Source organism: Thermobia domestica, chromosome 18, assembly GCF_964235325.1.
Source record: "Thermobia domestica chromosome 18, izTheDome1.hap1.1, whole genome shotgun sequence".
Taxonomy (NCBI): Eukaryota; Metazoa; Arthropoda; class Insecta; order Zygentoma; family Lepismatidae; genus Thermobia; species Thermobia domestica.
Window position 1 is genome coordinate 149951992 of NC_137471.1, and position 27502 is coordinate 149979493.

Genomic DNA, 27502 nt, shown 5'->3' on the forward strand with positions numbered 1-27502 from the left:
GTTAAAGTAAACAAGAAAAAGGTGGACAGTAACGATGTTAGTTTGTCAATATATGGAAAACAGAGACGTGTATCCAAGCAGCCAAGCCAAAAGGTCTCTGCATTTGTTGTAACTTTGGTATTTAAAAAAAAAAAAAAAGTGGCTGGAGCGATCACTTGTCTGCTTACACCCATGACTATATTCGTAGAAACCAAACACTGAAATGCACTAAACACAAGTTCTAACGACTAAGCTGTCAGTTCTAACTCTATGCCTTAAATATTTATTTAAATACACTTTAAAAGTGGAAATAATATTAAGATAAAATAACAATTAAGTAGGTAACTAATTGTTCATTTAATTCGTTCCTATATGATTTATACATTAATTGTATACAATGAAACAGAAAAATGTGAGAAAATAATTTATATCGTAAATGAAACAGCCACATGTACAGTATACTCATAGTGCATACCCATTATATAGAGAAAAAAGGTTAATGAAGTCATTTACATAAAAAATGAAGTGTTTTAACATAATACTTTGCAAAGATCCTTTGTTTTAAAGGAATTCTTTAAGAGAATAAATGAAGGGAAGATCACAATTTTTTTCTGGTCTATATTAGCACTAAAAACACACCAAATTGTATTAACAAAATACAATGCACATCGTATTAACTTATATACATTAGCCTATGTAATGAACCTTATCATCATTTAGAAGTTATATGTAATATACCTTCGGATGTACTACTACTTTTTTTTTAACAGAAATTTGTAGCATTCCATAACATTGAGTTTTAACACAGATAGCCTTTATACAGTATGTAAAATCAGAAAAGCAAATATATATGAAGTGATTACAATGTTCAAAAAAGCACTATATTATTCTAAAGAATTCCTGCTATCCATATTTTGTCTTGAATAACTCAGCCATTTTTCTTTTTTAGCCCATTGATATATACGAGGAAATCTTCCTCTGTTTCTTTGACATTTTAAGGGTTTTACTTTTTATTATTTTTCTTCAGGTCTATTTAAATGTCTCTTACTTTGTGGAAATAAAATTCTGTGTTGTATGTTTTTAATATTCATAAATGACATCTAATTTAAATAATAATATACTTATATATACTAAAAGATCATTTTGACAAAGCAAGGGACATTTAAATAGATATTCAGAAGAAATCAGTAAAATCAGAACATCAAAAATTTTATTCATTTCAAAGAAAAGGAAGAATACTTCCCCTACAAATCAATGGGATAGAAAAGAAAGGAGGCGATGGTACCGTTAAGGAGCTTGTACTCTGAGAAATATAATTACACTTTTTCTCTTAACTGATTTCACGCAAAAAAAAAAAAAGTTAAGAACAATATCAAACAACAGTTGTCTTTATAATTGAAGAAAACTTCAAACCTATGAAATAGTAATGTAGAATTTAAATAGCTCAGAATCAGGATTGTGAGAATATAGAGAGATACAGAAAATTTTACAACACTGCATAGAAAAGATGAAGTAATAATAAAAAAAGAATTTAACGACAAAAACTGGGATAGGGAGACTAAGGTAATATTGGCAAAACAAAAATCAATTTCAAAACCGTAATTCTCAATATTCGCTTGAAAGGTAGGTGATGACCATAATTCCCGTGTGATTTGAAATAAACCGCATTAAAATGGGAATTTTTTTACAAATGTTATGATTGAATGAAATTCACCCGTTCTAAAAGGAAAAAAAAACTGTAGTCCCACATGTATCCTACCACTCTTCACAAATATCTTAAGGATGTTAGTACATATGATTTTTGTCAATACTCTCCGTTAGTGGCGTAGGGAAGGGGGGCCCAGAGAGGCCGGGCCCCCCAAAGAGGTCCGACAATGTAGTTTGATGTTTGTAATTTTTTATATATTTTTATGTTTATATATTTTTTGTTTGGAATTGTTCCATATGTACCTATAACAGCACTTGCCCCACCAAACACACATCCTGGCTACGCTACTGCTCTCTGTGGGTCTTCTTCCATTGCAACACTTCTGCATTTCTTGAGCAACATTTCCCCTTGCTTCCAGAAATAAATGAACTATCTAAAATAGAACAAATATAATGCTTTGTAAAATATACTCTTCAATGTGTACGGCGTTGGCACATCACGTATATTTATTACAATCGAAAATATACTTCATCACACCAAAACCAAACCAAACTACACAGTGTAATAGACCTTGTTGCAATGAACCGGCTTCAACGCTATATGTTAGATGCTATATGTTACAAGAAAACCTGTAAGAGTAATGAAAACTATAGTCACTGATGAAGAATTCAATTACGTCGAAACAGTTAACTTTTACTTAACCTTTTGTCACTCGCGCTGTTGGAAAAAAACAAACAGGTGAGTAAAAACTAATGATTTTTACGAATGGGGTCGCATTAGCGGAGTCACCCTCACTGCTATTCCTCAAGTGGCTCCTTCCCCTCTTTCACCCTAAAGCTTGCTGACGTGCTGCAATTGTAGTAGCTTCCAGTACAGGTTGAGGAAATAGTTTTGTCTGCGTTTGCTTTTTTCAAACGCGCGAGTAGTTCCGTGATAACACTAGCAAACATATATTTTTATGGAGTTTGAAATTTTCCAACGCGCGATCGTTAATGTGATAATTATTGTTTATGAGTGAAGTTTTGTTTTTCTAAGCAACGTCTCGCTTCTTGAATAGAAGTGAGATAGAGAAGTGGCTTGACAATATTAATGATGAGTCTGATGTTAACTATCGAAAATTAGTGGCTGCTGAAAGTGATGCGAATTGAAGTAATGAAAAAGTGAATGAAGATGATATTGATCACGATAGTGAAGCAGATAAGAACAGTGTAGATGCAGATTCAGATGCAAACGATATGGATGTGAATTACAGTTACAGTGAAAATATTGTTTCATTGGGAAAGACAGGAAAACAAAATGTAAATAGTAACTGGCAGCATCAGCAAAGACAAAGTGTAAAAACATTGTGAAAAAGATGCTAGAACCGCTAAGGGTATCACTGAGTAAACAATTTTTTTTTTTCGAAATTTATCAATATAGCCGTGATTGATGAAATTGTAAAATGTACTAACAATTATTTGGATAAATTACGAACAAGTTTCGGCGAAGAACGCACTGCAACTGTACAGCAACTTCAAGAGCAAAATTAATGACTTTATTTCGACGTCTTTATTTGATTGCCAAAAGAAAGGAGCACGTGATGATGTACGATCACTGTGGACATGTGACGGAACAGGAATTCCAATCGTAAGAGCAGCAATGAGTTACACGAGCTTTTTACTGCTACTCAGGGCATTAGATTCGATGATTTCGAAAGCCGATCTCAGAGAAGAGATATTGACAAGCTATAGATATACCACATTGACTTGACACCTAGTTTTCTGTTCCAAGCGTTGCTATCGGCTTAAGGAATTCACTCCCTTTCGCCAAGGATCTCTCGTTTAGCAACAGCTGAATCCTTATTGGCTCAACGCGTGGATGTGTCGATGGTTTGAACTTTAGTTCGCATTTTTGCCACGGATCAAGACATTTTGACAGCACTATAGCAACAATTCCAAATATCCTAAGTATTTACTCAACAATTGCATGCATTACTTCAAATAAGTTTACTAAATATATTGTTTGTATCTCAAAATGTCAATGTTGGAAAAAATCAAACGCGCGAGTAGTTATGTTACTAAATTTGGCGCGAGTGACAAAAGGTTAATCTTTATTACAACAGTACGGTTGCCATCCCAAACGAAAATCAGAAAAGAAAAGAAATCCTGCCGTATATCCAATGGTAGGAATTTGAGTTTCTTGAGAAATCTTTGAAACATTACCTTGAAGCTGCAAGTTAAACAATAAATCCCTAAGTCCCTCACCAGACAAAAAGATGTATTAAAATAGAATATTATATTTAGTGAAGATAGCATTATATTACTTTGAAATAGAACTTCGATACGCGTCAGGGTTTTGCGACACTATTGTATTGGCAATTGAGAATTTTGTATTCGGCTGAATACAAAATATTACATCTTAAAATAAAACCTAGTTAATGGAACAAATAAAATGCACATATACTTAAATAAACTACAGGTAAAATCGATCAGGTGGGCAAAAATGATAAAAGTTTCAAAACAAATACATTTTATGTTCTCCTAGGAGTCAATTTGAGTAACATATCTAAAACACAAACCATCTGTAATAAGAATTCAATCGAATGAACATAACTTTGAGAAACGCTATAAAAAAAAAATCACAAAACTATAACTTTACATTTGTTCGTTTGTCTGCCGAGCTCCTTTATGGCTGAGCGGTTAGTGTACGCGTCTTAGGCGTGGGTGACCCGGGTTTGCTTCCCGGAGAGAGCTCACGTGGTTCGGATTCCACTTTAATCAGTAGGTCCCGTCTTATATAGCCTCGCTGCTGAAAGGGACGTTAAACACAAAATCAACTCAACTTTCGGCCTTTTAAGTTAAAATTTTTAGAGTACAAGAACGAGACACTCTAAATTCCCTGTTTAGATTTTGGCGGCGTACCAACGTAATATATCAAAATGGCGGCCATTTTGTCAAATGAACGAGTATCTACGCTACGAAGCGCAATTTTCAGTCTTTTAAGTTGAAATTTTGACGGTAGAAGCACAAGATATGCTAAATTTGCTGTGTAGATTTTCTCGGCGGTCCAATGTAAAAAAAAATCAAAATGGCGGCCATTTTTTCAAAACGGCAGTGAGTAGAAAATTGTTGCAAGTTGTGACAATGACAATATTGAAATATAAATCACATTTTAACACTTCTACCCCAAAGACATTGAAATATTTCGAAAAAAAAAACGATTAAACCTGAAAAAACCCAATTAAACTCGAAAAATCCGGAAAAAATGGGCCCAGGTGGGTTTGGCTTTTTCAAAAAAGCCAGGGTTTTTTCGAACCCTCGTTCATGATGAGCTTTTCTCCTCAAAAAAAAAGTTTTAATAGTAGTCGCTAATGGTTTTCTACAGATGTTAATGTTAAATTGTTAAATTTTTTCAAACTTCCGATGTCCAAATTTTTGTACCTACACATCGTGAAACAGTGTCAGGAGAAAGGGTTAACACTCGGAAAATGAAAATGAAATATTTGAGTTTTACGTCCCACGGTTATGCCGGTTAGGCTAAAGGAGACGGTGATGATGAGAGATGAATGAAAATGGTGGAATGAAGAAAGTGGGAGGAAACGGGAGAATCCCGAGAAAACCCACGCACACGGTGTTTGTCCACCACAAAGTTCACTTGACAGGAGCAGGGTTTGAACCAGGAATCCCATGCACCAGACATGAACGCTCTACCACTGAGCCACCGCGGCCAGCAAAAAATCAAAATAAGACAGTCTGGTGCAGGTGTAGTTTTGGTGCACTACATTTTGGAAGATTTACAGGTAAAATTCAATACTTTTCATGGAAAGACATGTTTATAAGGAACGAATTTCTACAGGTAACTTAATTACATACAATGTAATACAACTGTATCTTACGTTTACTAATGTTAAACCATTACAAGTGCTTTACGACGAATAAAACAAATGAGTGCATATGAAAAATGGCTCTATTAGATGTTATTTTCCACGGGCGGCTTATTTCTGCACCGTGTACACCGGTATCATATTTCTGCACAGTGTACAGAACCTGTATTTTGTTTACAAGTGGAGAGTTACTAGTATGAAACAACAACAAGTGTTGTTGAGACTTGTATTATTCTCAAAACGCACTTCCTTCCACTACCCTCACTTCTCCGCATACACACTATCGCAGACGTGCCTGCTCCCTTCGGACGTATTCCCGCGCGGGCTCACCAGCTTCGCCCTATCTGACTCGGTTCGATAGCATTCGTGCTATTTAGTGGCCACCCAGCACAGATTGTTTTGTGCTTTTTTGCGCTGTTTTTATGTTAGATATCTGGAAGCCTTATTTATACGCAAATCGTAAAAGAATTATAATTTTTCAACAATTACTTCTAGAGGTCCCCTTGAATTTTATTTATGCCAAGTAAAATATATTCCGCCCATTTGAAACCGACTAGGGGACAATAAAAAAGAAACTGGTGAAAGAATTATAATTTTTCAATTTTTTTTAGTATTGCGCCACAAGTAAACCTGTACACAAGAGCGTTTAACCACTACCTCATTTCTCCTTTTTTTTTTTTTTTTTTTTGAAGTTTTCGCTCACATGTGAAACAAGTCCTGCAGTATATAATCTAGTGGATCTTATTAGGTTACTAAAGATACACTAAATACTAGAGAATACTAAAGGAACACAAACCTTGTCATGGCACAAGCATTATGAGAAATTGTCCACGTTTCTCTAAGATAATTATCTTGCTTTTTTGTATTTCGGCTTAAAACTTATGTACAAATCCTATCTAATCTAACCTAACCTAAATTTAGGGATTTACTGTTGTATCGCATAACCAATTTGAAAATCGAAAAAAAAAAGTACCAAAACGTACTCCGATCGGTTATATTTGGTTGGATTAGATTAAGTTATGTTCGATTACTTTACATTAGCTTAGGGGCATAAAAACTACAGTGCAAAAACACGAACGAACCTGTGCTAGTCAGGGGCAGATCCAGGACGTATTTCTGGGGGGGGGGAGGTAGGTTGTAATACTACTACTTTGAGCTACTTTTAAGTACTCGAAACTCTGCAATCGCCCCGATCGCTTCCCCTGGATTCGCCCCTGGTGCTAGTTGGCCACTAAAGAGCACGAATTCTATATAATATCAGAGCAGGGCAATGCTGATGGGAACAAGTGCGTCAGCGACGGTGGGTATACGCGTAAGCGAGGGTAGTGAAAACATATGGGCTTTGGTAATCATACATTTTTCAATATCACTTTTTATGGTTTCATACTAGTAACGCTTCAGTTGTAAACATAAAATACAGCTTTCGTACACTGTGCAGAAATACATTGGCGTTGAGTTAGAAGACACTTATCTTAAAAACTAAGACATGTAAACTTTTGCAATTTCAAGAAGAAAATAATGTACTACAGTTTCTTAACTGTCCCTCGTTTTGTAAATAAAAAATAAGTGAAACCTTTAAGTTTTTTGTCCAACGGTTATGCCGGTTAGGCTAAAGAAGACGGTGATGATGATTAATGAATGAAATGGTGGAATGGAGAAAGTGTAAATAAACGGGAGAACCCCGAGGAAACCCACGCAAAAAGTGTTTGTCCATCACATAGTTAACATAGCGATGGCTGGGATCGAACCCGGGACCCCAAGTACCAGAGGTGAACGTTCTACCACTGAGCCAGCGCGGACCCTACAATTGTAAGCGAGTTCTTGATATACCGGTAACTCTTTACTTTGGGCAAGGCAATGATATCCTGTCAGTACATAGTATTGCCGAACGAGCGTTAGCGAGTGAAGGCGGATTAGAGCCCCGCAGGGCACGTTGTTTTCTGTCTTTCCTTCTTGGGAACTGTAACTATAATTGCGGGAACCAGTTCAGATGACTTGGTTATTGTCACTGCCTTGCCTACAGTAATGACTTGCCGATATACCTTAGGGGGTTCGTGAAGTTAAGAAGCAAGGCAACAAATAGAATCGAAGTTAATACACAGGTTGGGCTAGGTAGTACCATTTAAATTACTTTCTTTGATACCCGCCCCCAAAAAATTTTATATGCCAGAGACGTCAGTGCGCGGGAACATACTATAACCAAATCTTTTTCATGCGCAGCAACAATTAACATATGTAACACAACATATAAAATTCATGACAATTTGAAATGTATATGCATAATATTAAATTAACTCACCACATGTATATGCATAATAAGTGCAATAATATATGCAAATGTATATGAATAATATTAAATTAACTCACCATTCTCTCACTTCATGTTTTCGTGGTATTTGCTTAACCAGCAACTGCGTACAGTTCCAACGAATGAATATTTTAATGATAAACATAATTTTCTTCATTTGTAAACTTATCTCAACGAATTTTTTTTGAAGGGCTTTACCCACACTGCATCACAATGTGACAAATGAAGAACGCGAACCGAACATACAAGCAGCGCAACCAGACTACGATTTCTGCAATCAGGCTCTTCAGCGGCAAAGGCGGCTCGGCGCCTGTCCGAGCATCTTTTCAAGGTCGGTCCATCCGCTGTTTGCCGACCTTCTTTCGGCTCCTTTACTTGTCGGCACGCCGCCAACGTTTCGGCGTCTTTCCGACAATATTTGCCGCTGTTTGCCGTCTCCTTGCAAAATGTTTGTCAAGGATTCTCTCGTACTTGTATTTTATTTTAAGTATTTACTTCTCATATACCCTTTACGTGCAGTCCCTTTACTACATTTCTTTTCATGCATTTACATTTTTCGTGGTCGGCACGCCGTCAACGTTTCGACGTCTTTACAACCATCCTTTGACGCTGTCGTTTCGTCCGCTGTATGCCGACTTTCTGCCGACTCCGTTTTCACAAGACATATTTTTTGGAATTAGTGCCCACCCACAAGAAAAACCTTCGGACAGTTTCAATTTTTACTTCATCATTAAAGAAGATACAGGCTCTATTCATTTTCCAAAATTCGACTCTTTGCCGCTGGTACGCGTTATTGCAACTTTCACCGACGTCGTGCCGACGTCGCTTTTCAAGAAATTGCCGGCAGTCTCTTTTTGCAGTCGTCGTCCGACTGTCTGCCGACTGTTTTGAGAAAGCTTTATACGAGGGAAATATAAGCCCTAATTCGTATTTTAAAGCAACAAATTACCTTCTAACTCTCTTTGTTTTCTATTGGTGAACGAATCTCTTTTTGCTCGTCGCGGTCGAAAATCGAGCGGAAAGACGCCGGTGTCCGGCGCCGGCAATCCGACCGCGGCATCTGGTCGGCATGCACAAATTGTCCGACTATAGGCGGCAGGATCCTGATGGGGAAGGGCCCCGGTACTTTTTTTATCACGAATTTAAACACTGCCCTTACTGTACATCCCATTATCCCTTAAAGCCACTTTTAAGGTAAAATAAAATAACGAACGTTTTGGTTTGTTTCAGTTTACCGCCCCACGGTTATGCCATGATGACTAAAGGAGACTTGGACTTACTGATTATAATGGAATCTGAACCACTTTTTCCGTTCAACTGTATCCCACCGGGAACCGAATCCACGCGTGACGTACGCAAGCTTGTCAGCCACTAGACCAAACGGATGTCCAAAATAACGAAAGTTAAATATTTAATGAAATATTATACATGACAAAACACACGACGGTATGTATCCCTTGAATCAAATTACATAAGAAAGAAAAGTGTTTAAATCTTCTTCCCTTAACGTGATGTGTTTTGTAGAACCAGAGATTCCAGGATCGTCATCATCTTCTGATTGAGTGTTCCGTGCAATCACTTTATTAATACAAGACATGTGTTTAGTTCTCAAGTGCGATAATAAAGCACTTGTCGATTCTCCTTTGCATCTAAGTACTTTTTTACATAAGAAGCATTTAGCTTCTTCTCTAGTCTCGGCACGTTCACACTTCACTCCGTGACATATTGTGCTTTGCTTCACCTTAGTTGCTTAACACTTAATTGTTACTTTCACCCTTATCTTGCAGGTCACTGAAATGAATATTAAATGCTTGCGCAGTGCGTTTGCGCAGTTGACCTTGACAATCGTTGCACCATATGCACCTGCAAATTTTTACTATCAAAAGCTCGACACATTATAGGCTTAACACTTTTAGGTTCCAAAACGTTCAAATTAGAATAAAGTACATTTAAGGACGTTATACGTTATCAAAAACGTTGTTTAGGATTTTGTTTTATATATTACAGAAAAGGACATTTTTGTACATTTGGTTACCAGTATATTTTAACAATGTTAGCTATTGTGTACATCCAAACATCTTTTAATACAACAATATTTTAGTTTTAAGCTAACATCTCTTAAACAAAATAAAATGTTAATAAAACTTTTCTTACCTGGAGTTGTTATTCAAATCTGGTACAAGTAACATTGCCAAAGGGAGCAAAGGAGGCGGGCGCTACCCGTAGGCTATACCTGCACCCCAGACTGGTAGTATATATTAATATTGCGCAAATAATGTGAAATTAACCTTTCCAGTATAACCCCCTCAAACAAAATATATCCACCCTTCGATTGTGTCCCCAAGAAATTAAATCTGATACTGTAACTGGTTGTATAGCATATCATAGCCAGTTTAGAACTACAATGAACCTAATATTTTTATTTTACTTATTTATTATTTTTAATTTTCCTATTTTTTAAAAAGAATGCACTTCAGTTTCCTAGAATCACACTAAGGGAGAAAATAACACCTATATGAGAAAGAACATACCGCGTAGAGGGAGCCTTGTTATTCCATTGTTCAAAACTGTTTGACGAAGAGAGACTAAATCAATATTTCGCGCGTTGATATATATATATATATATATATATATATATATATATATATATATATATATATATAGATAGATATATAGATATATAAACGGCAACTTAGGGTATAGATTCTAAACGGACTCCGTCCCGACTTCGAAAAAATATGTAGGCGTCGCCCAGTTCCTGAAAAAAATACAATGGAGAAAGATAGGAAGGGGGAACAAGCGTGACGTCATGCTGCTACCTACCGTCCTCCTACCTTTTCAGATCGACTTTTACCCCTTTTTGTGACCCCCAAATTAGAACATTTTAGATGGTTTAAAATTCTTGTAATTTTGATCATAGCAGCTTGACCTGTAAAGAAGACACAAAATTTCTCCATTAACTGTACAGGAACGAAATAGGATCTTCCTTAAGAATCTGAAACTTCGACATAACACTCTATTTGTGATGTGTGTCACTGCATGAGACCACAGCGTGGTAGCGATTTGTGTTCATGCAAAGCAAAATGTGCGTACATCAGCACAATACAAAACTGAAAAATGCTATTTATTAATGCTTATTTTCATTACCGCAAACTAAACGGAAATATTACGTTGTGTCGAGCTCGAAAACAGCTAGTGAATGAGGGCATTTCAATTTTTTACTGGTAAATAGTTATCCGGACTTTCGGTATCCAGTTCTCAAACAACAAAATAAGTTTGCTATAGTAGATTAATTCAACGACGGTACTAAGAAAGAGCTGTTTCAAAGAAACAATACACAGTAATTTTTGAAAAGGCGGTAGATGAGCCTCCGTAGGAATGCCTCCGTCTGTCTTTATTCGTGAAGACAATAAATCGAGCAATTTTTGTACTAGTATTACCATTTCTTCTATCTACTACATAATATTACGCAACTCTATCATACAGGGCATAATGTTTCATTTCAGTATTCTCCCCATTAAATTGATCACTTGTGACTATAAATATCTATATATTAAAATGCTAGGTTTATATGTTTGTGTGCAAAGAAAAGTTTATTTGTTTGTCTCCAATCCTTTTGACAATGAGATCTCGAAAACCACAAGTGCTAGAATCGTGCCATTTTTGCTGGTCGATTCCAAATTTTGTGTAGATTGGCCCAGTTCCAATTGAATATTTAAAAAACGTTGATATTATTTCTTTAATACATTTTTTAGTTTACACTGGAAGTGTTGACATTTTAAAAAATAACACATTCTATAAGTTATACACTCCAACACAACATGTGTGTATACAGTGGTCGTATATTTCTCAGGCGTTTGTTTCATGACCAATTGATAATGAAAATCGAAGAAAACTATTTCTCGACTGATGAAGAATCTTTAATATTTAGAATGTTTTGCTAATGAACACCATATATCAGTGGCATTGTAATAAATTGTGTATGTAATGTATTTGCTTATTACATACTGCATGCAAGAAGAAAGAAAGCACTGATCATACATGAATTAGAAATTCCAACCAGAAGTAGGCTCAATCTTGCAAACGGTGCGAGATATTGAAAAAATAATCAAAAAATCTCTCCTTTGTGGTACCCCTTGCCGATTTTTATCAAGACGTCTTTCATTTGTGTCTATAAGGGGACATGTACAGGTGTTGTGAGGAATGACAAGGAGATTCATGCTCATATGGGAATGATGCGCTGTGTAGAGAGTGCAGGTTAAGCTAGTCTAATTAAAATAAATCCAAGTTCTGAAAATCTATTGATAATAAGGAAGGTAATTGTATTCGAAACAACTAGAGATTTTCGGAAGAGTGAATATTGAATCGAAGGAAAAACATGTTTTTAAACGAAACTAATAATAATAATAATAATATTAATAATAAAGTACTGTTATAACAAAAATCCCAACTGGGTTTTGATGAAAGTTCAAACTGGATTTAAGTAGAAGCTCAAAGGTAGTTCTTGATGGAAACGGAAGCCAATTTTGATTGAAAACTAAGCCGATTTGAAGATCTAAAACATATGTAGATTCTCAAGGAACCAATACCGGCTTCGGTAAACATCGCAATGGTTTTAGTAAAAACTAAAACTCAAAACTGTTCTGGAAAACTAAAACTATCTGTGGAAAGGAAATGGATTCCGGAGAACAACGAAAAACTATTCTGGTCAGAAATAGAACCAATTTGGAAAAACTGATACAGGTCTTCATGAAAAACTGAACCGGCTTTGAAGAAAACGGAAATCGGTTCCAGTAAAAGAACCGTACTTGTTTTTGAAGAATACAAGAACCGGTTTTGGAGAAAACCGAAACCGGTTTCTATGAAAACCGAACCGGAAATGAACAAAACCGAAACCGAGTTCTGAAGAAAACCGAAACCGTTTTTTGAAAAAAACGGTTTTGGCGAAAACCGTTTTTTTTAAATTTTGGAAAACTGGATTTGATTTTTCTAAAAACCGGAAACCGAAAAACCGTTTCTGTGTCCACCACTAGTATATACTGTATGTGTGTGACGTCCTTTTAAGCGTATGAGTAATTGTATGTTTATCTGTTTATTTATATATTTATTTATTTATGTGTATTTATATATATTTATAATATTATTTAATTATTTATGCCAATTATTTGTTAGTTTAGATTAGTTGTGCCAAGATCGTCCTTTTGATGTGTGTGTGTAATTTACAACAGGTAGGAAGCCTCGGTATAGGGAAATACGAATTAGAATACTTGAAGCGGATTGGCTGCTGCCAGGAGCCAATCAGAAGCAAGGTATCTCAGCTCTTGTGTGTATATAAGACTGCACGTTTCTCATGTATCTCATATGAACGCATAAGTGAATAAAAACACAACATCAACCAACTCTCAACCAGTTTTTTGGACTCAATGCGGGATTTCGGACTGGCGCGGACTGAGCGGCGGCGGCGAGAAAGGCAACTTCAACATCATAAAGAAGAGCAGCAGAACCTGAACACCACCTCCCTTCTCCCATCCTTCTTCCAATACATCTACCAAAACAAACTCACTCAATACACAATTGAAATTTAAAATCGCAAAATAGTAATAATAATTAAAAAATCAAAAACAGATACATAGTGCCATTTTAACAAGCAGACTTGACATCACACACACAAAAATAATAAATACTTTGGATAAAGGAGCTTATAGCTAGATATCCTTCCTTCTCAATAAGAGAAGGAAAAATGACAGTTCTTTACTTGACTTGACTTGACAGGTATCTCATAGTGTCTGATGAAAGCAAAATGTTAGTTGGCGAAACTGTAACACGTATGTAATATTTTTTTATGTGAATATATTGTTTTGCTCAGCAAATAGTTTGTTTGTGTTTAAGTATATACAAAGCAAAGCTTCTACTTATGAAAAATATTACATGTGTAAGGATAAAATAGTATTGTAACGCCGCTAGTGGCGCATCGAGCCGGAAGCTTCATATCGTGTGGAATAAGTTGATAGCCGGTAAATTTGCAATTAAGTTTGGGAGTGAGATGCGTTTTACTGATAAGTAATGTGTCAAATTGTTCCTCGTGTAATAGTTGTTAAAATATGAGTTTATGAAGTAAGTACAAGAGAATGCTGAGAAATAAAAATAAAAGTGATAGTCAAATAACTAGATACATGATCACTATGAAGTTAAATAGTAGTTTCGGGTGGAGATACATGAAAGTGCACGTACGAACCACTGTAAGTGTCATGAAAATCGAGGTGAAGAATGTTGCGAGCTGCGTGCTGAACGTGTTTTAATATTAATGGTTGTGCAAAAGATGAAAGTTTTCTAGAGTGTGGCTGACAAATGCTAATGGTTTACGCATATAAAGAAATTGATTAGTCTTTCGAAGTCTCACCTTTTCGATTTTGAACATAATGAGTCAATAGTGATACTACAAGTTTCGGCCTGAATTCTTCTGGAGCAAACCGAGACTTGCACCTGTAGCTGTATGCCGGAGGCGAGAATTCATACCAAGTTTTGCAGATTGGAACTTGTTGCAGATTCGGACAGTTTTCATAGGAAGAGGAAAAGTGTGCACCTCTTTGTAGGATAACAGGTTCATAGGTTGCACCTGTTAGTAAGATGTACTTTGTATTCTTGACAGCGTTTACCTGGGAGAGGAATTGGTCGTAATGAGCAGGATTGTTCAAATCGGCGTCTCTTCTTGAAAATTATGATTTGTTTATGCAAAAGGTCGTTGATAGTATCCTGTGATGTTCTCAGAATTCGAACTATGTACGTTGGTCCCTGATTGTTCCGAATACGGATGCATTTTTAAAGGTGTATCCCACTTCAGGAAGTTTAGCCTATATATCAAGTGTTATAGATAGACGGACCCTTCGTACTAGTATTGACATTGTATGTGGCTGAGGTTGCTAGTGTCGGATGTTGTTGAGAGAAGTTAAAGTTGCAGTTTTCCTGAATATTTCGAAACTGGATTGTCACGAATTATTTTGCGAAGTTGGCCGACTGTGATTTAATAATGAATCCATTTTTTTGGTTTCTACCATTTGCGAAATATCTTTGCGTTGCCGATACTGGAAAAGTTAGAGGAGTAAACCATTCGAACTAAAGTACTTTGGATTGTAGTTTTGCTGTAGCAAGCTGTAGACAGGCTGCAGAGGAGGATAAGCTGGTCAAAGTCGGAGCTCGAGAAGCAATGTGCATTTGTATGCTTCTTAAATGGTGGTAAACTCGTTGATGATGGTTCTTGCTAGCCACTGATTAGAGAACGAGAACTCTGGGAACTTGGTTCAGTGTATGCTCTGTCTCTTCGATTTCTCCGCATCTCGTTTATCTCCAAACGAATAAACGAAATGAAATTTTGGGTTTTACGTCCCACGGATATTCCGGCTAGGCTAAGGGAGGCAGTGATGATGAGCAATGAATGAAATTGTGGAATGAAGAAAGTGGAAGGAAACTGGAGAACTCCAAGGAAACCCAAGCACACGGTGTTTGTCCACCACAAATTAACTTGGCGGGAGCAGGGTTTGGACCCGAGACCCCACACATCAGAGGTGAACGCTTTACAACTGAGCCACCCCGGTAATTTTATCTTCAAAGGATGTATGAAAGACTTTCCATCGTCAATTATCATATGCGGTAAAATAACCGAACTGAAACAGTATCCAAAACCATGAGATGAGAACAGGATAATGGTAAAAATGATCATAATGATAATCAAAAATTATACTACTTGTGTACTCCAGCCAACTTACGCTCGTGAAAACTCAATTTCTTGCAACCTGTCGCCTGTTAATGAATTAGCATCACTGTGCGCCCACATGAGTGGAATAAACTGAGTCTAGACTTGGCAGCTACGCCTCACTACATGTGCGCCAGTTGAGAAAGTATGTGAATGCACTACGTTTTACTGGCAAACCAAAGTGGCTAGCAACCTATGAGAAGGTTACGCCCTCTGTATCGTGAGTGATGGAAAAGAATTTATTTACAAAGTGTAAGTGGAGATCTGTGCTCTATCGAAATTTTACAATTATACGGTATAACAACTAACAAAAAATCAAAAAGAAAAAGAAAAATGAGCGTATGGAACTTTGATCCTTAGCATTATAATGTAGGTAAACATATATAACACACAACTTAATATAGACAGATTGATTCAATATAAATACAATACAATTAGAGAAAATAAAAAATGTGTAAAGGGATAACGAGAATGGAGTATGAGGGGAGGTGCGAAGCACAAGTTAACACATGTGTATTGTTAATCAGACAAATGAATGAGTCTTTTGCGTAGGGTCATCTCTATGTGATGATGGGAACCGGAGAAGCCAAACTGAGCAGAAAGTGATTACTGTACAGGATATGATGGATGAAAGAGTGGAAGATGCTAATGAATATCATAATCAGATATAACCTTCAACCCCAGATTAGCCCCATTTCGTGACTTTTTTTGAATTATTTGTAAACAACTGCAACAAGTTTTCTTAATTGGTATGTTAGCAACTTTGGGTGAGACACGTGTCGGTTTCCGGGGAAGATGTGAATTTCGTATTTATATGCCTAAAAGACCTCCAAAATATGGAATTAAATTTTTTATTCTTGTTGGTGAAACATTATACTACACAACAAATATAGAAGTGTATGTGAGGACACAACCAGAAGGCCCGTTCAAGATAGATAACAAAACTGAGGAAGTAGTGAAGAGATTGTGTCAACAGATTCATGGTTCATTTTGCAAAGATACCTTTTTACAATAATCAGTTTACAAGCTGCAATTTGGTTAAATCAATGGAATGAGACAATAAGTTAACAATTATAGGGACAATTCGTAAAAACAAGAAAGAGTTGCCCCCGCGTTTGTGAATGCCAAACGGAGGAAAGAACACATTAGTGTATTTGGTTTTCATTAGAACTGCACCATTGGTTCGTATGCATCTAAGAAAAATCGGTGTTTAGTGCTGATCTCAAGTATGCACAATCACGTCAAATTAGATGAGAGTACCAGAGATAACAGGAAGCCAGATATCGTCACATTTTACAACGACACTAAAGGTGGGGTGGACATAGTAGACCAGATACCTACTGAATATGACGAAGAAAGAAACACTACACGATGGCAAATAACGTGATTTTATCACTTCTAAAATGTAGAACCGACTAATATTAATGTTATACATTCAGCGAACACAGCATGGTTTTCTGGATTGACTCTAGAAGAAGATGCTTCTGTACCTCCTCAAGTAGGAAAGCGAGGACGATGTTACATGTATAAACACAGTAAGGCCAGATATTTTGCCAAAAGTGCTGTAAGTGGATTTGCCTAAGTCACGCAAAAATGATGTGCGGAGACTGCTTCAGAATTGAAACGTGAATATACCGCTACTAGGAGAAATCCTGGTTTACTTCTTTCTAGTTAATAAATATTTTATTTTCAGTGCCGGTAGTTAAGCAATAAAAGTCACATAATTATCGAACTTAATTTTAACAAGAAAGATATTGCCTCAATAAAAATGTACAGTTTCGCTGTCTGGTGTTCGTATTTAATATTGTAAATATAATACAAATTTAAATCCTAGTTCACATCTTATCAGACCAAAATGTTCCTGGGTCCAGAAGGCAAAATGTTACCATTCCTAAAAAAATTTTTCACCTTACCACTATACGGTTAAAGACAATGAATCTCACGAGGGTAATGTGTACTGACAGAGCGTAAACCTTAGGGACAAGGAGTATGCTGATAGCGATTTGTTGTGAGTCTAATGTCAGGTAGTATATATTGCATGAATAAAAGGTGCTGAGTTTGTTGATATAGGTGAGATTTACGTTTTCGATATATTAGTGTAATATGGACAAGTTATGCATTGTATAGCTTCAGAGTGGGACTAGGTAATCGGACAATGAAAGGTATGTGGAAAACTTTTGTTTAGAGGGTCAACAGTTTTTAATATATTTTGAATAATGAAGCTATCCATACTGTAAATCTGTATGTTAAGTTTGGCAGTAAGAAATCTTTGTATGTACTTAGGATCGTCTATGCATAAAATACAAAAAGACGGAATCAAACCGCAGAAATGTTAAAGTTTGAGCTACTGCTTCGGGAAAAATATTTGTGCTATCTCTATGCTTTATCATTTCCATTGTGAACCCAGTAGTAAGGCTACGGTTGGAGTCTGCGTTTGACAGTTGGAGATGGAGTGAAATATTGTTATCATTTATTGGTTGAGAACACTCAATTAAAATAATTTACAATGTTCAACTCAGATGGCAAGAAAAGAGTGAGAATGAATTGGACAACGTGATCCCACGCTAGAGAAGTGTGCCAAATCAGATGTTTTATATTCTGCGTTTAATGTGGTGATGTACAGTAGAACGCTACAGTAAACATGGGATAACGTCAGACACAAGTGACATCCCTTTGTCGACTACTTTACTCGTTGGGATAGTACAATTTTCATAGTACGCGAAAAAATATCACCTTAGATTATATCATCTCTATTCCTCCTCAACAGAATGCGACATCTTATATAAACTCTCTGCACGTGTGTGATTTTTGTCCTTTGTGGATTATCATTTACTTTGCAACATGTGAAGCTTGAGTAAATGCCTTGCTAAGCTCTTGGCATCTCCTTGGTGATTGACTTGTGTTCAACAGCATTTCAAGGTTTGAGTGTATAATATATCGTTTTACACCTCTCACGTGTAAGGTTTTGACCCCGTGTGGCTCAGCACGTATGAACGTTGAATATATTCTATTCCAGCATTTTAGCAAGGTGAGATTTTGCTATTGTGTGTAGCCAATTTCGAACGTCGATTAAATGCTCACCACACTCTTGGCATGTGTGATCTTTTACTCCTGTGTGGATTAAAATGTATCTAGCAAAACTTCAACGTATATCAAATTACATACTACACTCAGGGCATATAATTGCATAATCTAATGCATATTAACATGTGTAACCAGAGTTGAACTTCGAATAAACTTCTAACCAAACTTTTAACATACGTGACCTTTTTTTCCTGTATGGATTAATACGTGAAACCAAACTTAAACGATATTTAAATTTGTCACCACACTCTTAGCATGTGTGGTGTTTTGTTCCTGTGTGGATTAACATGTATGTAGACAAACTTGTGAGATTGATTAAATTTTTTACCACACTCTTGGCACGTGTGTTGATTACCATGTGTGCAGCCAAACTAAAACCTTGACTAAATGCCTTACTACACTCTTGGTATGTGTAATCATTTTCTCCTGTGTGAACTAATATAAATGTAGTCAAACTGCACTTAGTCTAAGTCATTTACCACACGCTTGGCACGTGTGAGTTTCTTCTGTGTGGATTAACATGTGTGCATCTACACTTGAACGTTAATAAATGCCCTATCTCACTCTTTGAAGGTGTGAGGTTTTTCTCTTGAGTGGATTAAGATGTGTGTAGCCAAACTTGAACGTTGATTAAATGCCTTTCAACACTCTTGGCGCAAGTGAGATTTTTCTCCTAAGTGGATTAACATGTGTGTAGACAAATTAGAACGTTGAGTAAATGCCTTACCACATTCTTGGCATGTGTGAGGTTTTTCTCCTGTGTGGATTAACATATGTCTAGCTAAATGTGAACGTTGATTAAATGCCTTACCACACTCTTGGCACATGTGAGGTTTTTCTCCTGTGTGGATTAACATGTGTGTAGCCAAATCTGAACGTTGAGTAAATGCCCTACCACACTCTTGGCAAGTGTGAGGTTTTTCTCCTTTGTGGATTAACATGTGTGTAGCCAAATGTGAACGATGATTAAATGCCTTACCACACTCTTGGCACATGTGAGGTTTTTCTCCTGTGTGGACTAACGTGTGTGTAGCCAAATATGAACGTTCAGTAAACGCCTTACCACACTGTTGGCATGTGTGAGGTTTTTCTCCTATGTGGATTAACATGTGTCTAGCCAAGTATGAACGTCTATTGAATGCCTTACCACACTCTTGGCACATGCGAGATTTTTCTCCTGTGTGGATTAACATGTGTGTAGCCAAAGCTGAACGTTGATTAAATGCATTACCACACACTTGGCATGTGTGAGATTTCTCTCCTGTGTGGATTAACATGTGTCTAACCAAATTAGAACGTTGAGTAAATGCCCTACCACACTCATGGCACATATGAGGTTTTTCTCCTGTGTGGATTAACATGTGTGTAGCCAAATCTGAACGTTGAGTAAATGCCTTACCACACTGTTGGCATATGTGAGGTTTTTCTCCTGTGTGAATTAACATGTGTCTAGCCAAATGTGAACGTTGAGTAAATCCCCGACCACACTCTTGACACATCTGAGATTTATCTCCTGTGTGGATTAACATGTGTGTAGCCAAATGTGAACGTCGATTAAATGCCTTACCACACTCTTGGCACGTGTGAGATTTTTCTCCTGTGTGGATTAACATTTGTGTACCCAAAGTTGAACGTTGATTAAATGCCTTGTCACACTGTTGGCACGTCTGTAGTTTTCCTCCTGTAGGAATCACCATGTGCGTAGCCAAACTTGAACATACTCTAAATTCCTTTCCACATACTCCACATATGTGAGATTTTTCACCTGTGTGCAATAACTCACCACTTGACATAGTTGAACTTTGACTAGAGCGTTTATCACTATTTTGGTACGTATGACGCTTTTCACTTTCCTGTGTCACCATATTTGTTGTCAAACGTGATCGATGATATCCTTTGCCAAACTGCGTCGAAGTATCAGATTCCTCATAAGAATGAGAAATGGCTTTATTTAATGTAGTAAACGTATTCCCTTCTCCGTGGAAAGCAAAGATGTTATCGCGCCTGTAACAAATTCAACAAACAATGAAATATAAATGGAGATAATGATTAAGTAGCAAGAAAACATGTAATCATTAGCTATATTACATGATAAAGTTACGCTATATTACATGTTTTATTATATTAAATATTGTAGAAATATGAAATGGAGTACCATATCACTATTGTCTCAAAATAAGTGGCTGTAGTTTGTTTCACTATATCAAATTGAACTATAATTTATATCGGGGCGGACATAAGTCTATGACCCGGTGTTGTCGGCTGCCTTGACACAAATGCGCAGTATGAGAATTAAATCTGTGTTATCTGGAGTCTCGTGTGGAGAAAAAACAACTTGCGATCCAAAGGTTTAAGAACAACTCAACGTATTAATAGAAACTGTACCGAAGATCATTCACTTATATCATCATAAGAGGAACACAAAAGGCGTTTTGAAACGAATTTAAAATTACATACAACTCTCCAAGCTGAGGCAGAGAAACATTGAGTAACAAGACTAAAGACGAATCAATTACAGCGTTGTGATCGTGGTTCAGTGGTCTAGAGGCTTGACCAGTAATCTCGAGGTTCTTCGATCGAATACACGTCAAGCATTTTTTTTTTTTTTTTTACTTTAGGAATTTTGATGGAAATAGATCGGCGATAACACACGCTTCATTACATTTAAATATTAGAATACTCGTTTGTTTCAGCACTTGAAATATCAAATTTTCAGGAATAATACTAATAATAATAACAATTATCTCGAAGAATATTTAAAAATTAAAAACTTATTATCGCTCAGGTCGTACCATTACAGAAACGTGATATTATGCAAAAAAAAAAAAAAATCGCTTTTGTGTAATGTTGCCCATGAAAAGACGAATTTCTCATCTCGATTCTAAAACAAACCAAACAAAATCGGGATGAAACATTTTAATTCGAGACGGGACAAGGTTAACTCACATTATAGTCATGCTTTGGAGATGAGAATCGAGACGAGACCAAAACTATCGTAAACATTTCTCATCTTATCTCGATTCTCGAAATAGCGTATGCCACTCTTTAAGGAACAGTTGCTCTGTAGACTGAATCTTATACATCATTTTGTTAGTTTATATTTCAGAGCTCACTGAATTATGGTCTGTGTATATATTTTTGTAGCAAAGCTTTTATAATTACATCTGCAAACTTCACAAGTTATTTTATTACAAGCTTTTGTTTTCAATTGTATTCAGTTCTTTTTTCTTACAGTTATTTTCCTGAAAACGTACAGTAGAATATGTTCTACACGAATGAATAAACTCCATGGCTCTGGATAAATAAAGTAACAAATAAAACACAGTTCTGACCAGAGCAGAATGAAATATATTAAAAACTATACTTACAATGTGTTACAGTTTCAAGGACCTAACGTCCTCTTCATCAGACATCTAAGTAACGTGTTTGTGTCTGATGAAGAGGACGTTAGGTCCTTGAAACTGTAACACATTGTAAGTATAGTTTTTAATATATTTCATTCTGCTCTGGTCAGAACTGTGTTTTATTTGTTATTCTACACGAAATATTAGCGGAAATCTTTCGTTTAAATTTGAGTAGCTGTAGAGGTGTCTCATGAAGGTACGGAACCCCTTTCGCGAAACCCCTTCGACATCGGCTCTTGTGAGTTCAGAATCCCTACTTTCTACACCAAAATTACCTCGAAACTTTCCGTTATAACATTTAACTTTCCTTTATAACATTTAGCTAGTTGTAGGGAAACTTTCCGTTATAGCATGTAGCTAGTTGTAGGAACGTATCGAGAGGATATGTGCAGTTGGTCCTGACACTTCTCTCCAATCCCGACTATTTTGTAACTTATGGCTTCCGCTACGGGTTATTTTACAGGCTTTAATTTAATGTGTCCTCATACGGAATTTGTTACCTATACTATTATTATTATTATTATTACTGAATATTTGAGCCCTCAATATTACAATCCACTGCCGTAGCAAAGCTGGGATAAATGCAATAAACAAGTGACAAATCTTGGGAAAAAGACGAAAATCAATGTGAAGGTTACGATTATATTTACAAGAATCTAACAACTACCAAAAAACACGATTTCAACCACATGGCGACCGTTTTCCGGATTAAATTATAGTAATCTTCCTACAACTGCTTTTACAATACCATTAGTTATACAGATAACGTGTTGAGTTTTGAATCTGATTAACCTAGTGTCGAAAGTCAATTTCCATGAGATCCTCGGCGAACACAATTAATTAAAAATAAAGCTAAGTAACTTAAGTAAGTTAAGTAAATATGTTTTGACCTTGAGAGCAACAGAGAGATTAATGTAGCTCATAAAATTTTTTCTTGTTGATTTTTAATTTTATGTAGATGTGAGTGGATAGCAAACAGCTGATTGAGTATACACAAACACATACATGTTTTACACTATGCACCTTAATGTGCATTTATGTATAAGAGTCTAGCATTAGCATATATGTTTTAATAATACTACACAATAACACACTGAGCAAAGGTATGTGATAATATGTAAAAAAAAAAAAAAAAACAGTATCATGTATCAGTTTGAACACAATAACTGTGCAAACAAACAGAGAACATATAGAGAATGTTTCGGAAAGCAGGAATTAGGACGTACAGGAAAAGAGGAAGCAGAATATTTGAACTAGTCAGAAGAACAAAGAGAAAAGCAATAGCGAACAAAGATCAAAATGGAGTAATATATAGAGTAGGATGCGAGGAGTGTAACAAAATTTACATAGGAGAAACAAAAAAAATGCAAAAGAGGATTAAACAGCACCAGGATGATATAAGATTGAAAATGGACAACAATGAGATATACAAGCATCAGAAAGAAACAAACCACAAGATAGGGTGGGAAGAAGCAGAGGTCATAGAAGTTGAGAACACAACTTTGGTGAGAAAATGAAAGGAAGCCAGAGAGATTATGAAAGCAGGAGGTAAGGTGATGAACTGGAATGCAGGGTTCTCGATAAATAAGGAGTTGCAGAAGATTCTGCTTAAAGAAGAAGGACTAAAAAGGAAGAAGACAGAAAGGGAAACAAAATAAAGAGGAAAATAAGGATAATTAGAGGGCAGAACGCATCCAGTGGAAAAAAGTAAACCTTTAATTGGACACGTGTGCAGCTAAAAAATGAAAGTGAGAGCCAGACAAGTGTTAAGTTTTAAAGAAGAGGCGGAGCCTAATTAAAATTCATCTCCGGACAGTATATATAAGTGATGACCAACTCCCAGCAGCCAGAAGGAGTGGAAATCTGATGAAGACACAGCTATTGTGTAGAAACTGTCACGTAATACTGTTTTTCAAATATTATCACATGGCCTTGCTGAGTGTGTTATTGTGTATTAGTACAAAATGGAATCAAGGCTTGATAGAATAGTTATAGAAAATATTTTATATATGGTACTAGTTTATATCTGTGTTTATTTTATATTGAAGCACTTCGCAAAGTGAAACCTGAGTTGTGAAAAGAAGGATTGGTTGCTAATGGTCGTAATACCAAAATTCTTAGTGTTTCATGTTTTAAGTGCATGTTTCTTATTTTCGTATTAAACTCAGACATTTATATTTTTGTACTTTGAATTAGTTGCTCGTAATTTATATCAATATGGAGGCTAGTATTTTAGAACAATTTCAAGCAAAGTTGACAGAGGAATTAGAGAAGAAATTAGAAACCATTGCTCAAAAATGGTAATGAATATTGGATGTCTAGGACAAAAATAGATGAATCAGTAGGTGAACTTCAACAGCCTGTAACAGAAACGATTTGGGAGCGTAGGAAAGAGCGAATTGTATGCCAAAGCAGACAGCTTACGTAATAATATCAAAGTAGCCAAAATCTCCTTAACTGAAGTACGCTCTGAATTAATAAAAGCGGCCAATCATGTTGATTCAGTAACTGCTGAGTTTAAAAATAGTGTAGCAGGTATCGCAATGCAGCGTAAATCCAAACGTCGTAAACGAAGGCTTGTCATTACGTGGAAATTTAGTAAATATGCTGTAAAAAGGAGAAAAGTTCGAATCGTTATTCGAATCGTCAGGGACCCTGCAAGCTTCAACTGAAAGAGATTGTCAGCACAGTTGGTTCTAGGATCCAATTCATTAACCTGTATTTTATATGAATGACTTACAACCTGTGTTGTCAACTAATGACGCACAGAATGGCGCTCCGTACGGCTTAACCTCCGTTTAATTCATTTATTTGTATCAAAATGTTCAAACGGTTATCAGTAACGTTGTATAATATAACGAATTTGACTTAACATTGACGGAAATTCTTTTAAAATTTGTCGGTCTCTACAGTGACTGCTTTCCATACCACTACAACAACAAAACCTTTCTGTAATTAGAACTGATACTGACCCCCAACATTAACGACAAAATAAAGTTACATGTTCTATCGTAGGGGGTAGTTGAAACTTCGTGTATACAGTTCATGGTTTTACCGACGGAGGACTGTGAAACTCTTTTTATATTTTGTAGGAAGTAATGTCCGATGTGCAAAGTAACCCCTTGTCAAGGTAGGTAGTAACGACTGCAAACGAAATGAAGTATCAAAATTTAGTGTGGCAAATCATAACACGGAACTATGAAAATGTTTGGGAATGCAGAGATCCATATAATAAAGAAGTTACATCCCTAATGTATTGTGTTACTTTGGAACACAAATATACAAGCAAAGAAAGCATTTCAGAATGTTACCCATAAAATACTTAGGAACGTACAAGAACACATTCAACACGTAAGACATGTAAGTCATCCTAAAAACAGAATTTTGCGCTATCCTTGTTTACCCACATTCTGCGTAATGCCCTAATCTGCATAGCAATCTTATTATACCGTCCATCTAGCACATGCTGGTTAGCGTTGTGTTTACAATAATTCATATATCATGTACGTTTACAAAGCCCCTATAGTGATTCCATATTTAGAAATGACGGTCCATACCCTAAAAAAGATTCCTTGGAATGCAAAAAGTCGACTTCCTTGAAAAAATGAGTACAGCTATGAAATGGACTGATGTATGGACCTCTACAAATAATGAACATCCATTGTTGGTAAAATATTCTTTACCTTGTATTTTACTTATGTCTTTCGAAGCCCGCCGGAAAAATCAGGCTAGACCCATTTGAGCTATATCCTAAATAAAATCACAAACGTCCTAGTTTATGTTCGAATATAATACATTACAGGTTTACATTTGTAAAATTTTAGAATAATTACCATTCTCATTATTTGTTATTTTATATAAGTCTCTATATAAATAAAACAATATCGTCGAGCACCCATATCTTAAATATGTGCAACAGTTAATGAGAAATGTGTAACCAATAATAAAGAAATAATTATTTTATCAAGATATGAACTACATAAGATTTGAATGGATGGTATCAATCTTGTTATTATTTTCATTTCGTATACAGCTACTCTATGTGTGCCATGTCACTTACGTTTATGATATCTCCCATACCTAAATATTTCTCGTGAATAATTGCTTTTAACCAACAAAATTTCCGAAACCATGTAACCGTATTATCAATCTGAGCCAATTAGTTATTGATATATTGAACATTACCTTTCTGGCCGAACTGAATTTAAACTTTTTGTTGTTAATTGTTGGGAGTCATTGGAAAACGACGCGCAAGCCTCCTGAACCACTATTTTCCTTAGCGTGACTATATTACTTCCAAATGCAGGATCTTCTTCTAGTGCTAATTCTGGTTTCACCCTATCAACGTTTAGTTTCACATCCAAAGAGCACATAGCTGTATCCTTGTCCACTGATACCTCTCCTTCCGTTGTAGATAATATTAACTCTTTGTTGTCATTCATTAGTTCGTATGTCCACCCTTTCCCTTCGAGCGGATCACCATGAGGTAGGTCATAAGCAATTTCTTCTTTGCACATCAATTCCAACTTAACAGACGCCTTACCAGCCATTGTGAATTGAAATATAATAAGAACTTAACACTGTTCTTATACTCCCCTTATATTTTACGTAGCCAGTGTTAATGAATTGATTTACAAGTACGTTCACAAAAGCAACTTTATATTTCCAATCTTCTTCTTCTTCCTCTTATTGTTCTTCATCTGCCACAAATGTTCTCTCGACAATTGATTGTTTGTTTGTAGTAAGCGTCACAAAAATTTTGCATAGTATCATTATCACTCTATCGAACTAGAATATCGGCAATTTAGAAAGGTAAAAAGTAAAGATGTAAAGATGTAAAATGTAAAGATTAGAATAGTTGAAAAATTATAAAAAGTAACAAGATGTGTACAAAGTCATAAAACAGATAGAAAGTAGTAAGTATGATAAAGCGAAAATACGTGAAAAAAGAAGTGTCACAAACGGTAAAAAGTCAAATTTCAGGTTCAGGTTCAGTTCAAGGTATTTTCCTTCCTTCTCTTTGTAGGCCTAAGTTTGGTTCCTGAAAAAAAGAGAAAGAAAGTACTGCTCTTTTTTCAATTAAAATTTTCCATTCTTTTTCCACCAAAATTCAAGAAGTTCTTTGTTTTTTTTTTTCTATTTCTTTCTCACTTAGTTCCCTTCCATTTACATTAAAGTCTAGCCTCCAAGCTAATTTAACCAAATTTCCTTCTTCTTTCATTTCATCGATCCATTTCCATTTTCCCCCGATTTTTAGGGTTTCTTCACATTTTAACAATAAGTGTTCCAATGTTTCATCTTCTTTAAAACATAATTAACATTTTTCGTTCATTTCTTTAAATTTTTTCAATCTTACCCCTGTGTCAAGGATCCCTGACCTGGCTTTGAAAAGTAAAATGCTTTGTAATCATTGTTCATATAATTTATTTTCCCATAACGCATTTTATACGTTTATATTCCTTTCAAA

At 35.9% G+C, this 27502-nt stretch overlaps 1 protein-coding gene and 1 long non-coding RNA gene across 2 annotated transcripts; both read right to left on the reverse strand.

The window, feature by feature from the left end:
• Nucleotides 1-793: 793 nt before the first annotated feature.
• Nucleotides 794-7991, reverse strand: LOC145674854 (uncharacterized). The gene is made up of 2 exons (XR_014129046.1): nt 7857-7991; nt 794-2060 (listed from the first exon to the last, which is right to left on the reverse strand). It is a non-coding gene; the product is annotated as an uncharacterized LOC145674854 (long non-coding RNA).
• A 1799-nt stretch (nt 7992-9790) lies between these two features.
• On the reverse strand, nt 9791-26851 carry LOC145676084 (uncharacterized). The gene is made up of 2 exons (XM_081746959.1): nt 26221-26851; nt 9791-20635 (listed from the first exon to the last, which is right to left on the reverse strand). The coding sequence occupies exons 1-2, from the start codon at nt 26583-26585 to the stop codon at nt 19273-19275; spliced, it is 1728 nt and encodes a 575-aa protein (XP_081603085.1). The 5' UTR covers nt 26586-26851; the 3' UTR covers nt 9791-19272.
• Between the last annotated feature and the right edge of the window lie 651 nt (nt 26852-27502).

Bases quoted from the DNA above. Each gene is read 5' to 3' on its own strand.
- LOC145676084 (XM_081746959.1), bottom strand. From the start codon at position 26,585: ATGGCTGGTAAGGCGTCTGTTAAGTTGGAATTGATGTGCAAAGAAGAA. The intron at 20,636-26,220 runs GTAATGTTCAAT...AATTTGTTACAG, and splicing joins AATTCAGTTCGGCCAGAAAG to GCGCGATAACATCTTTGCTT.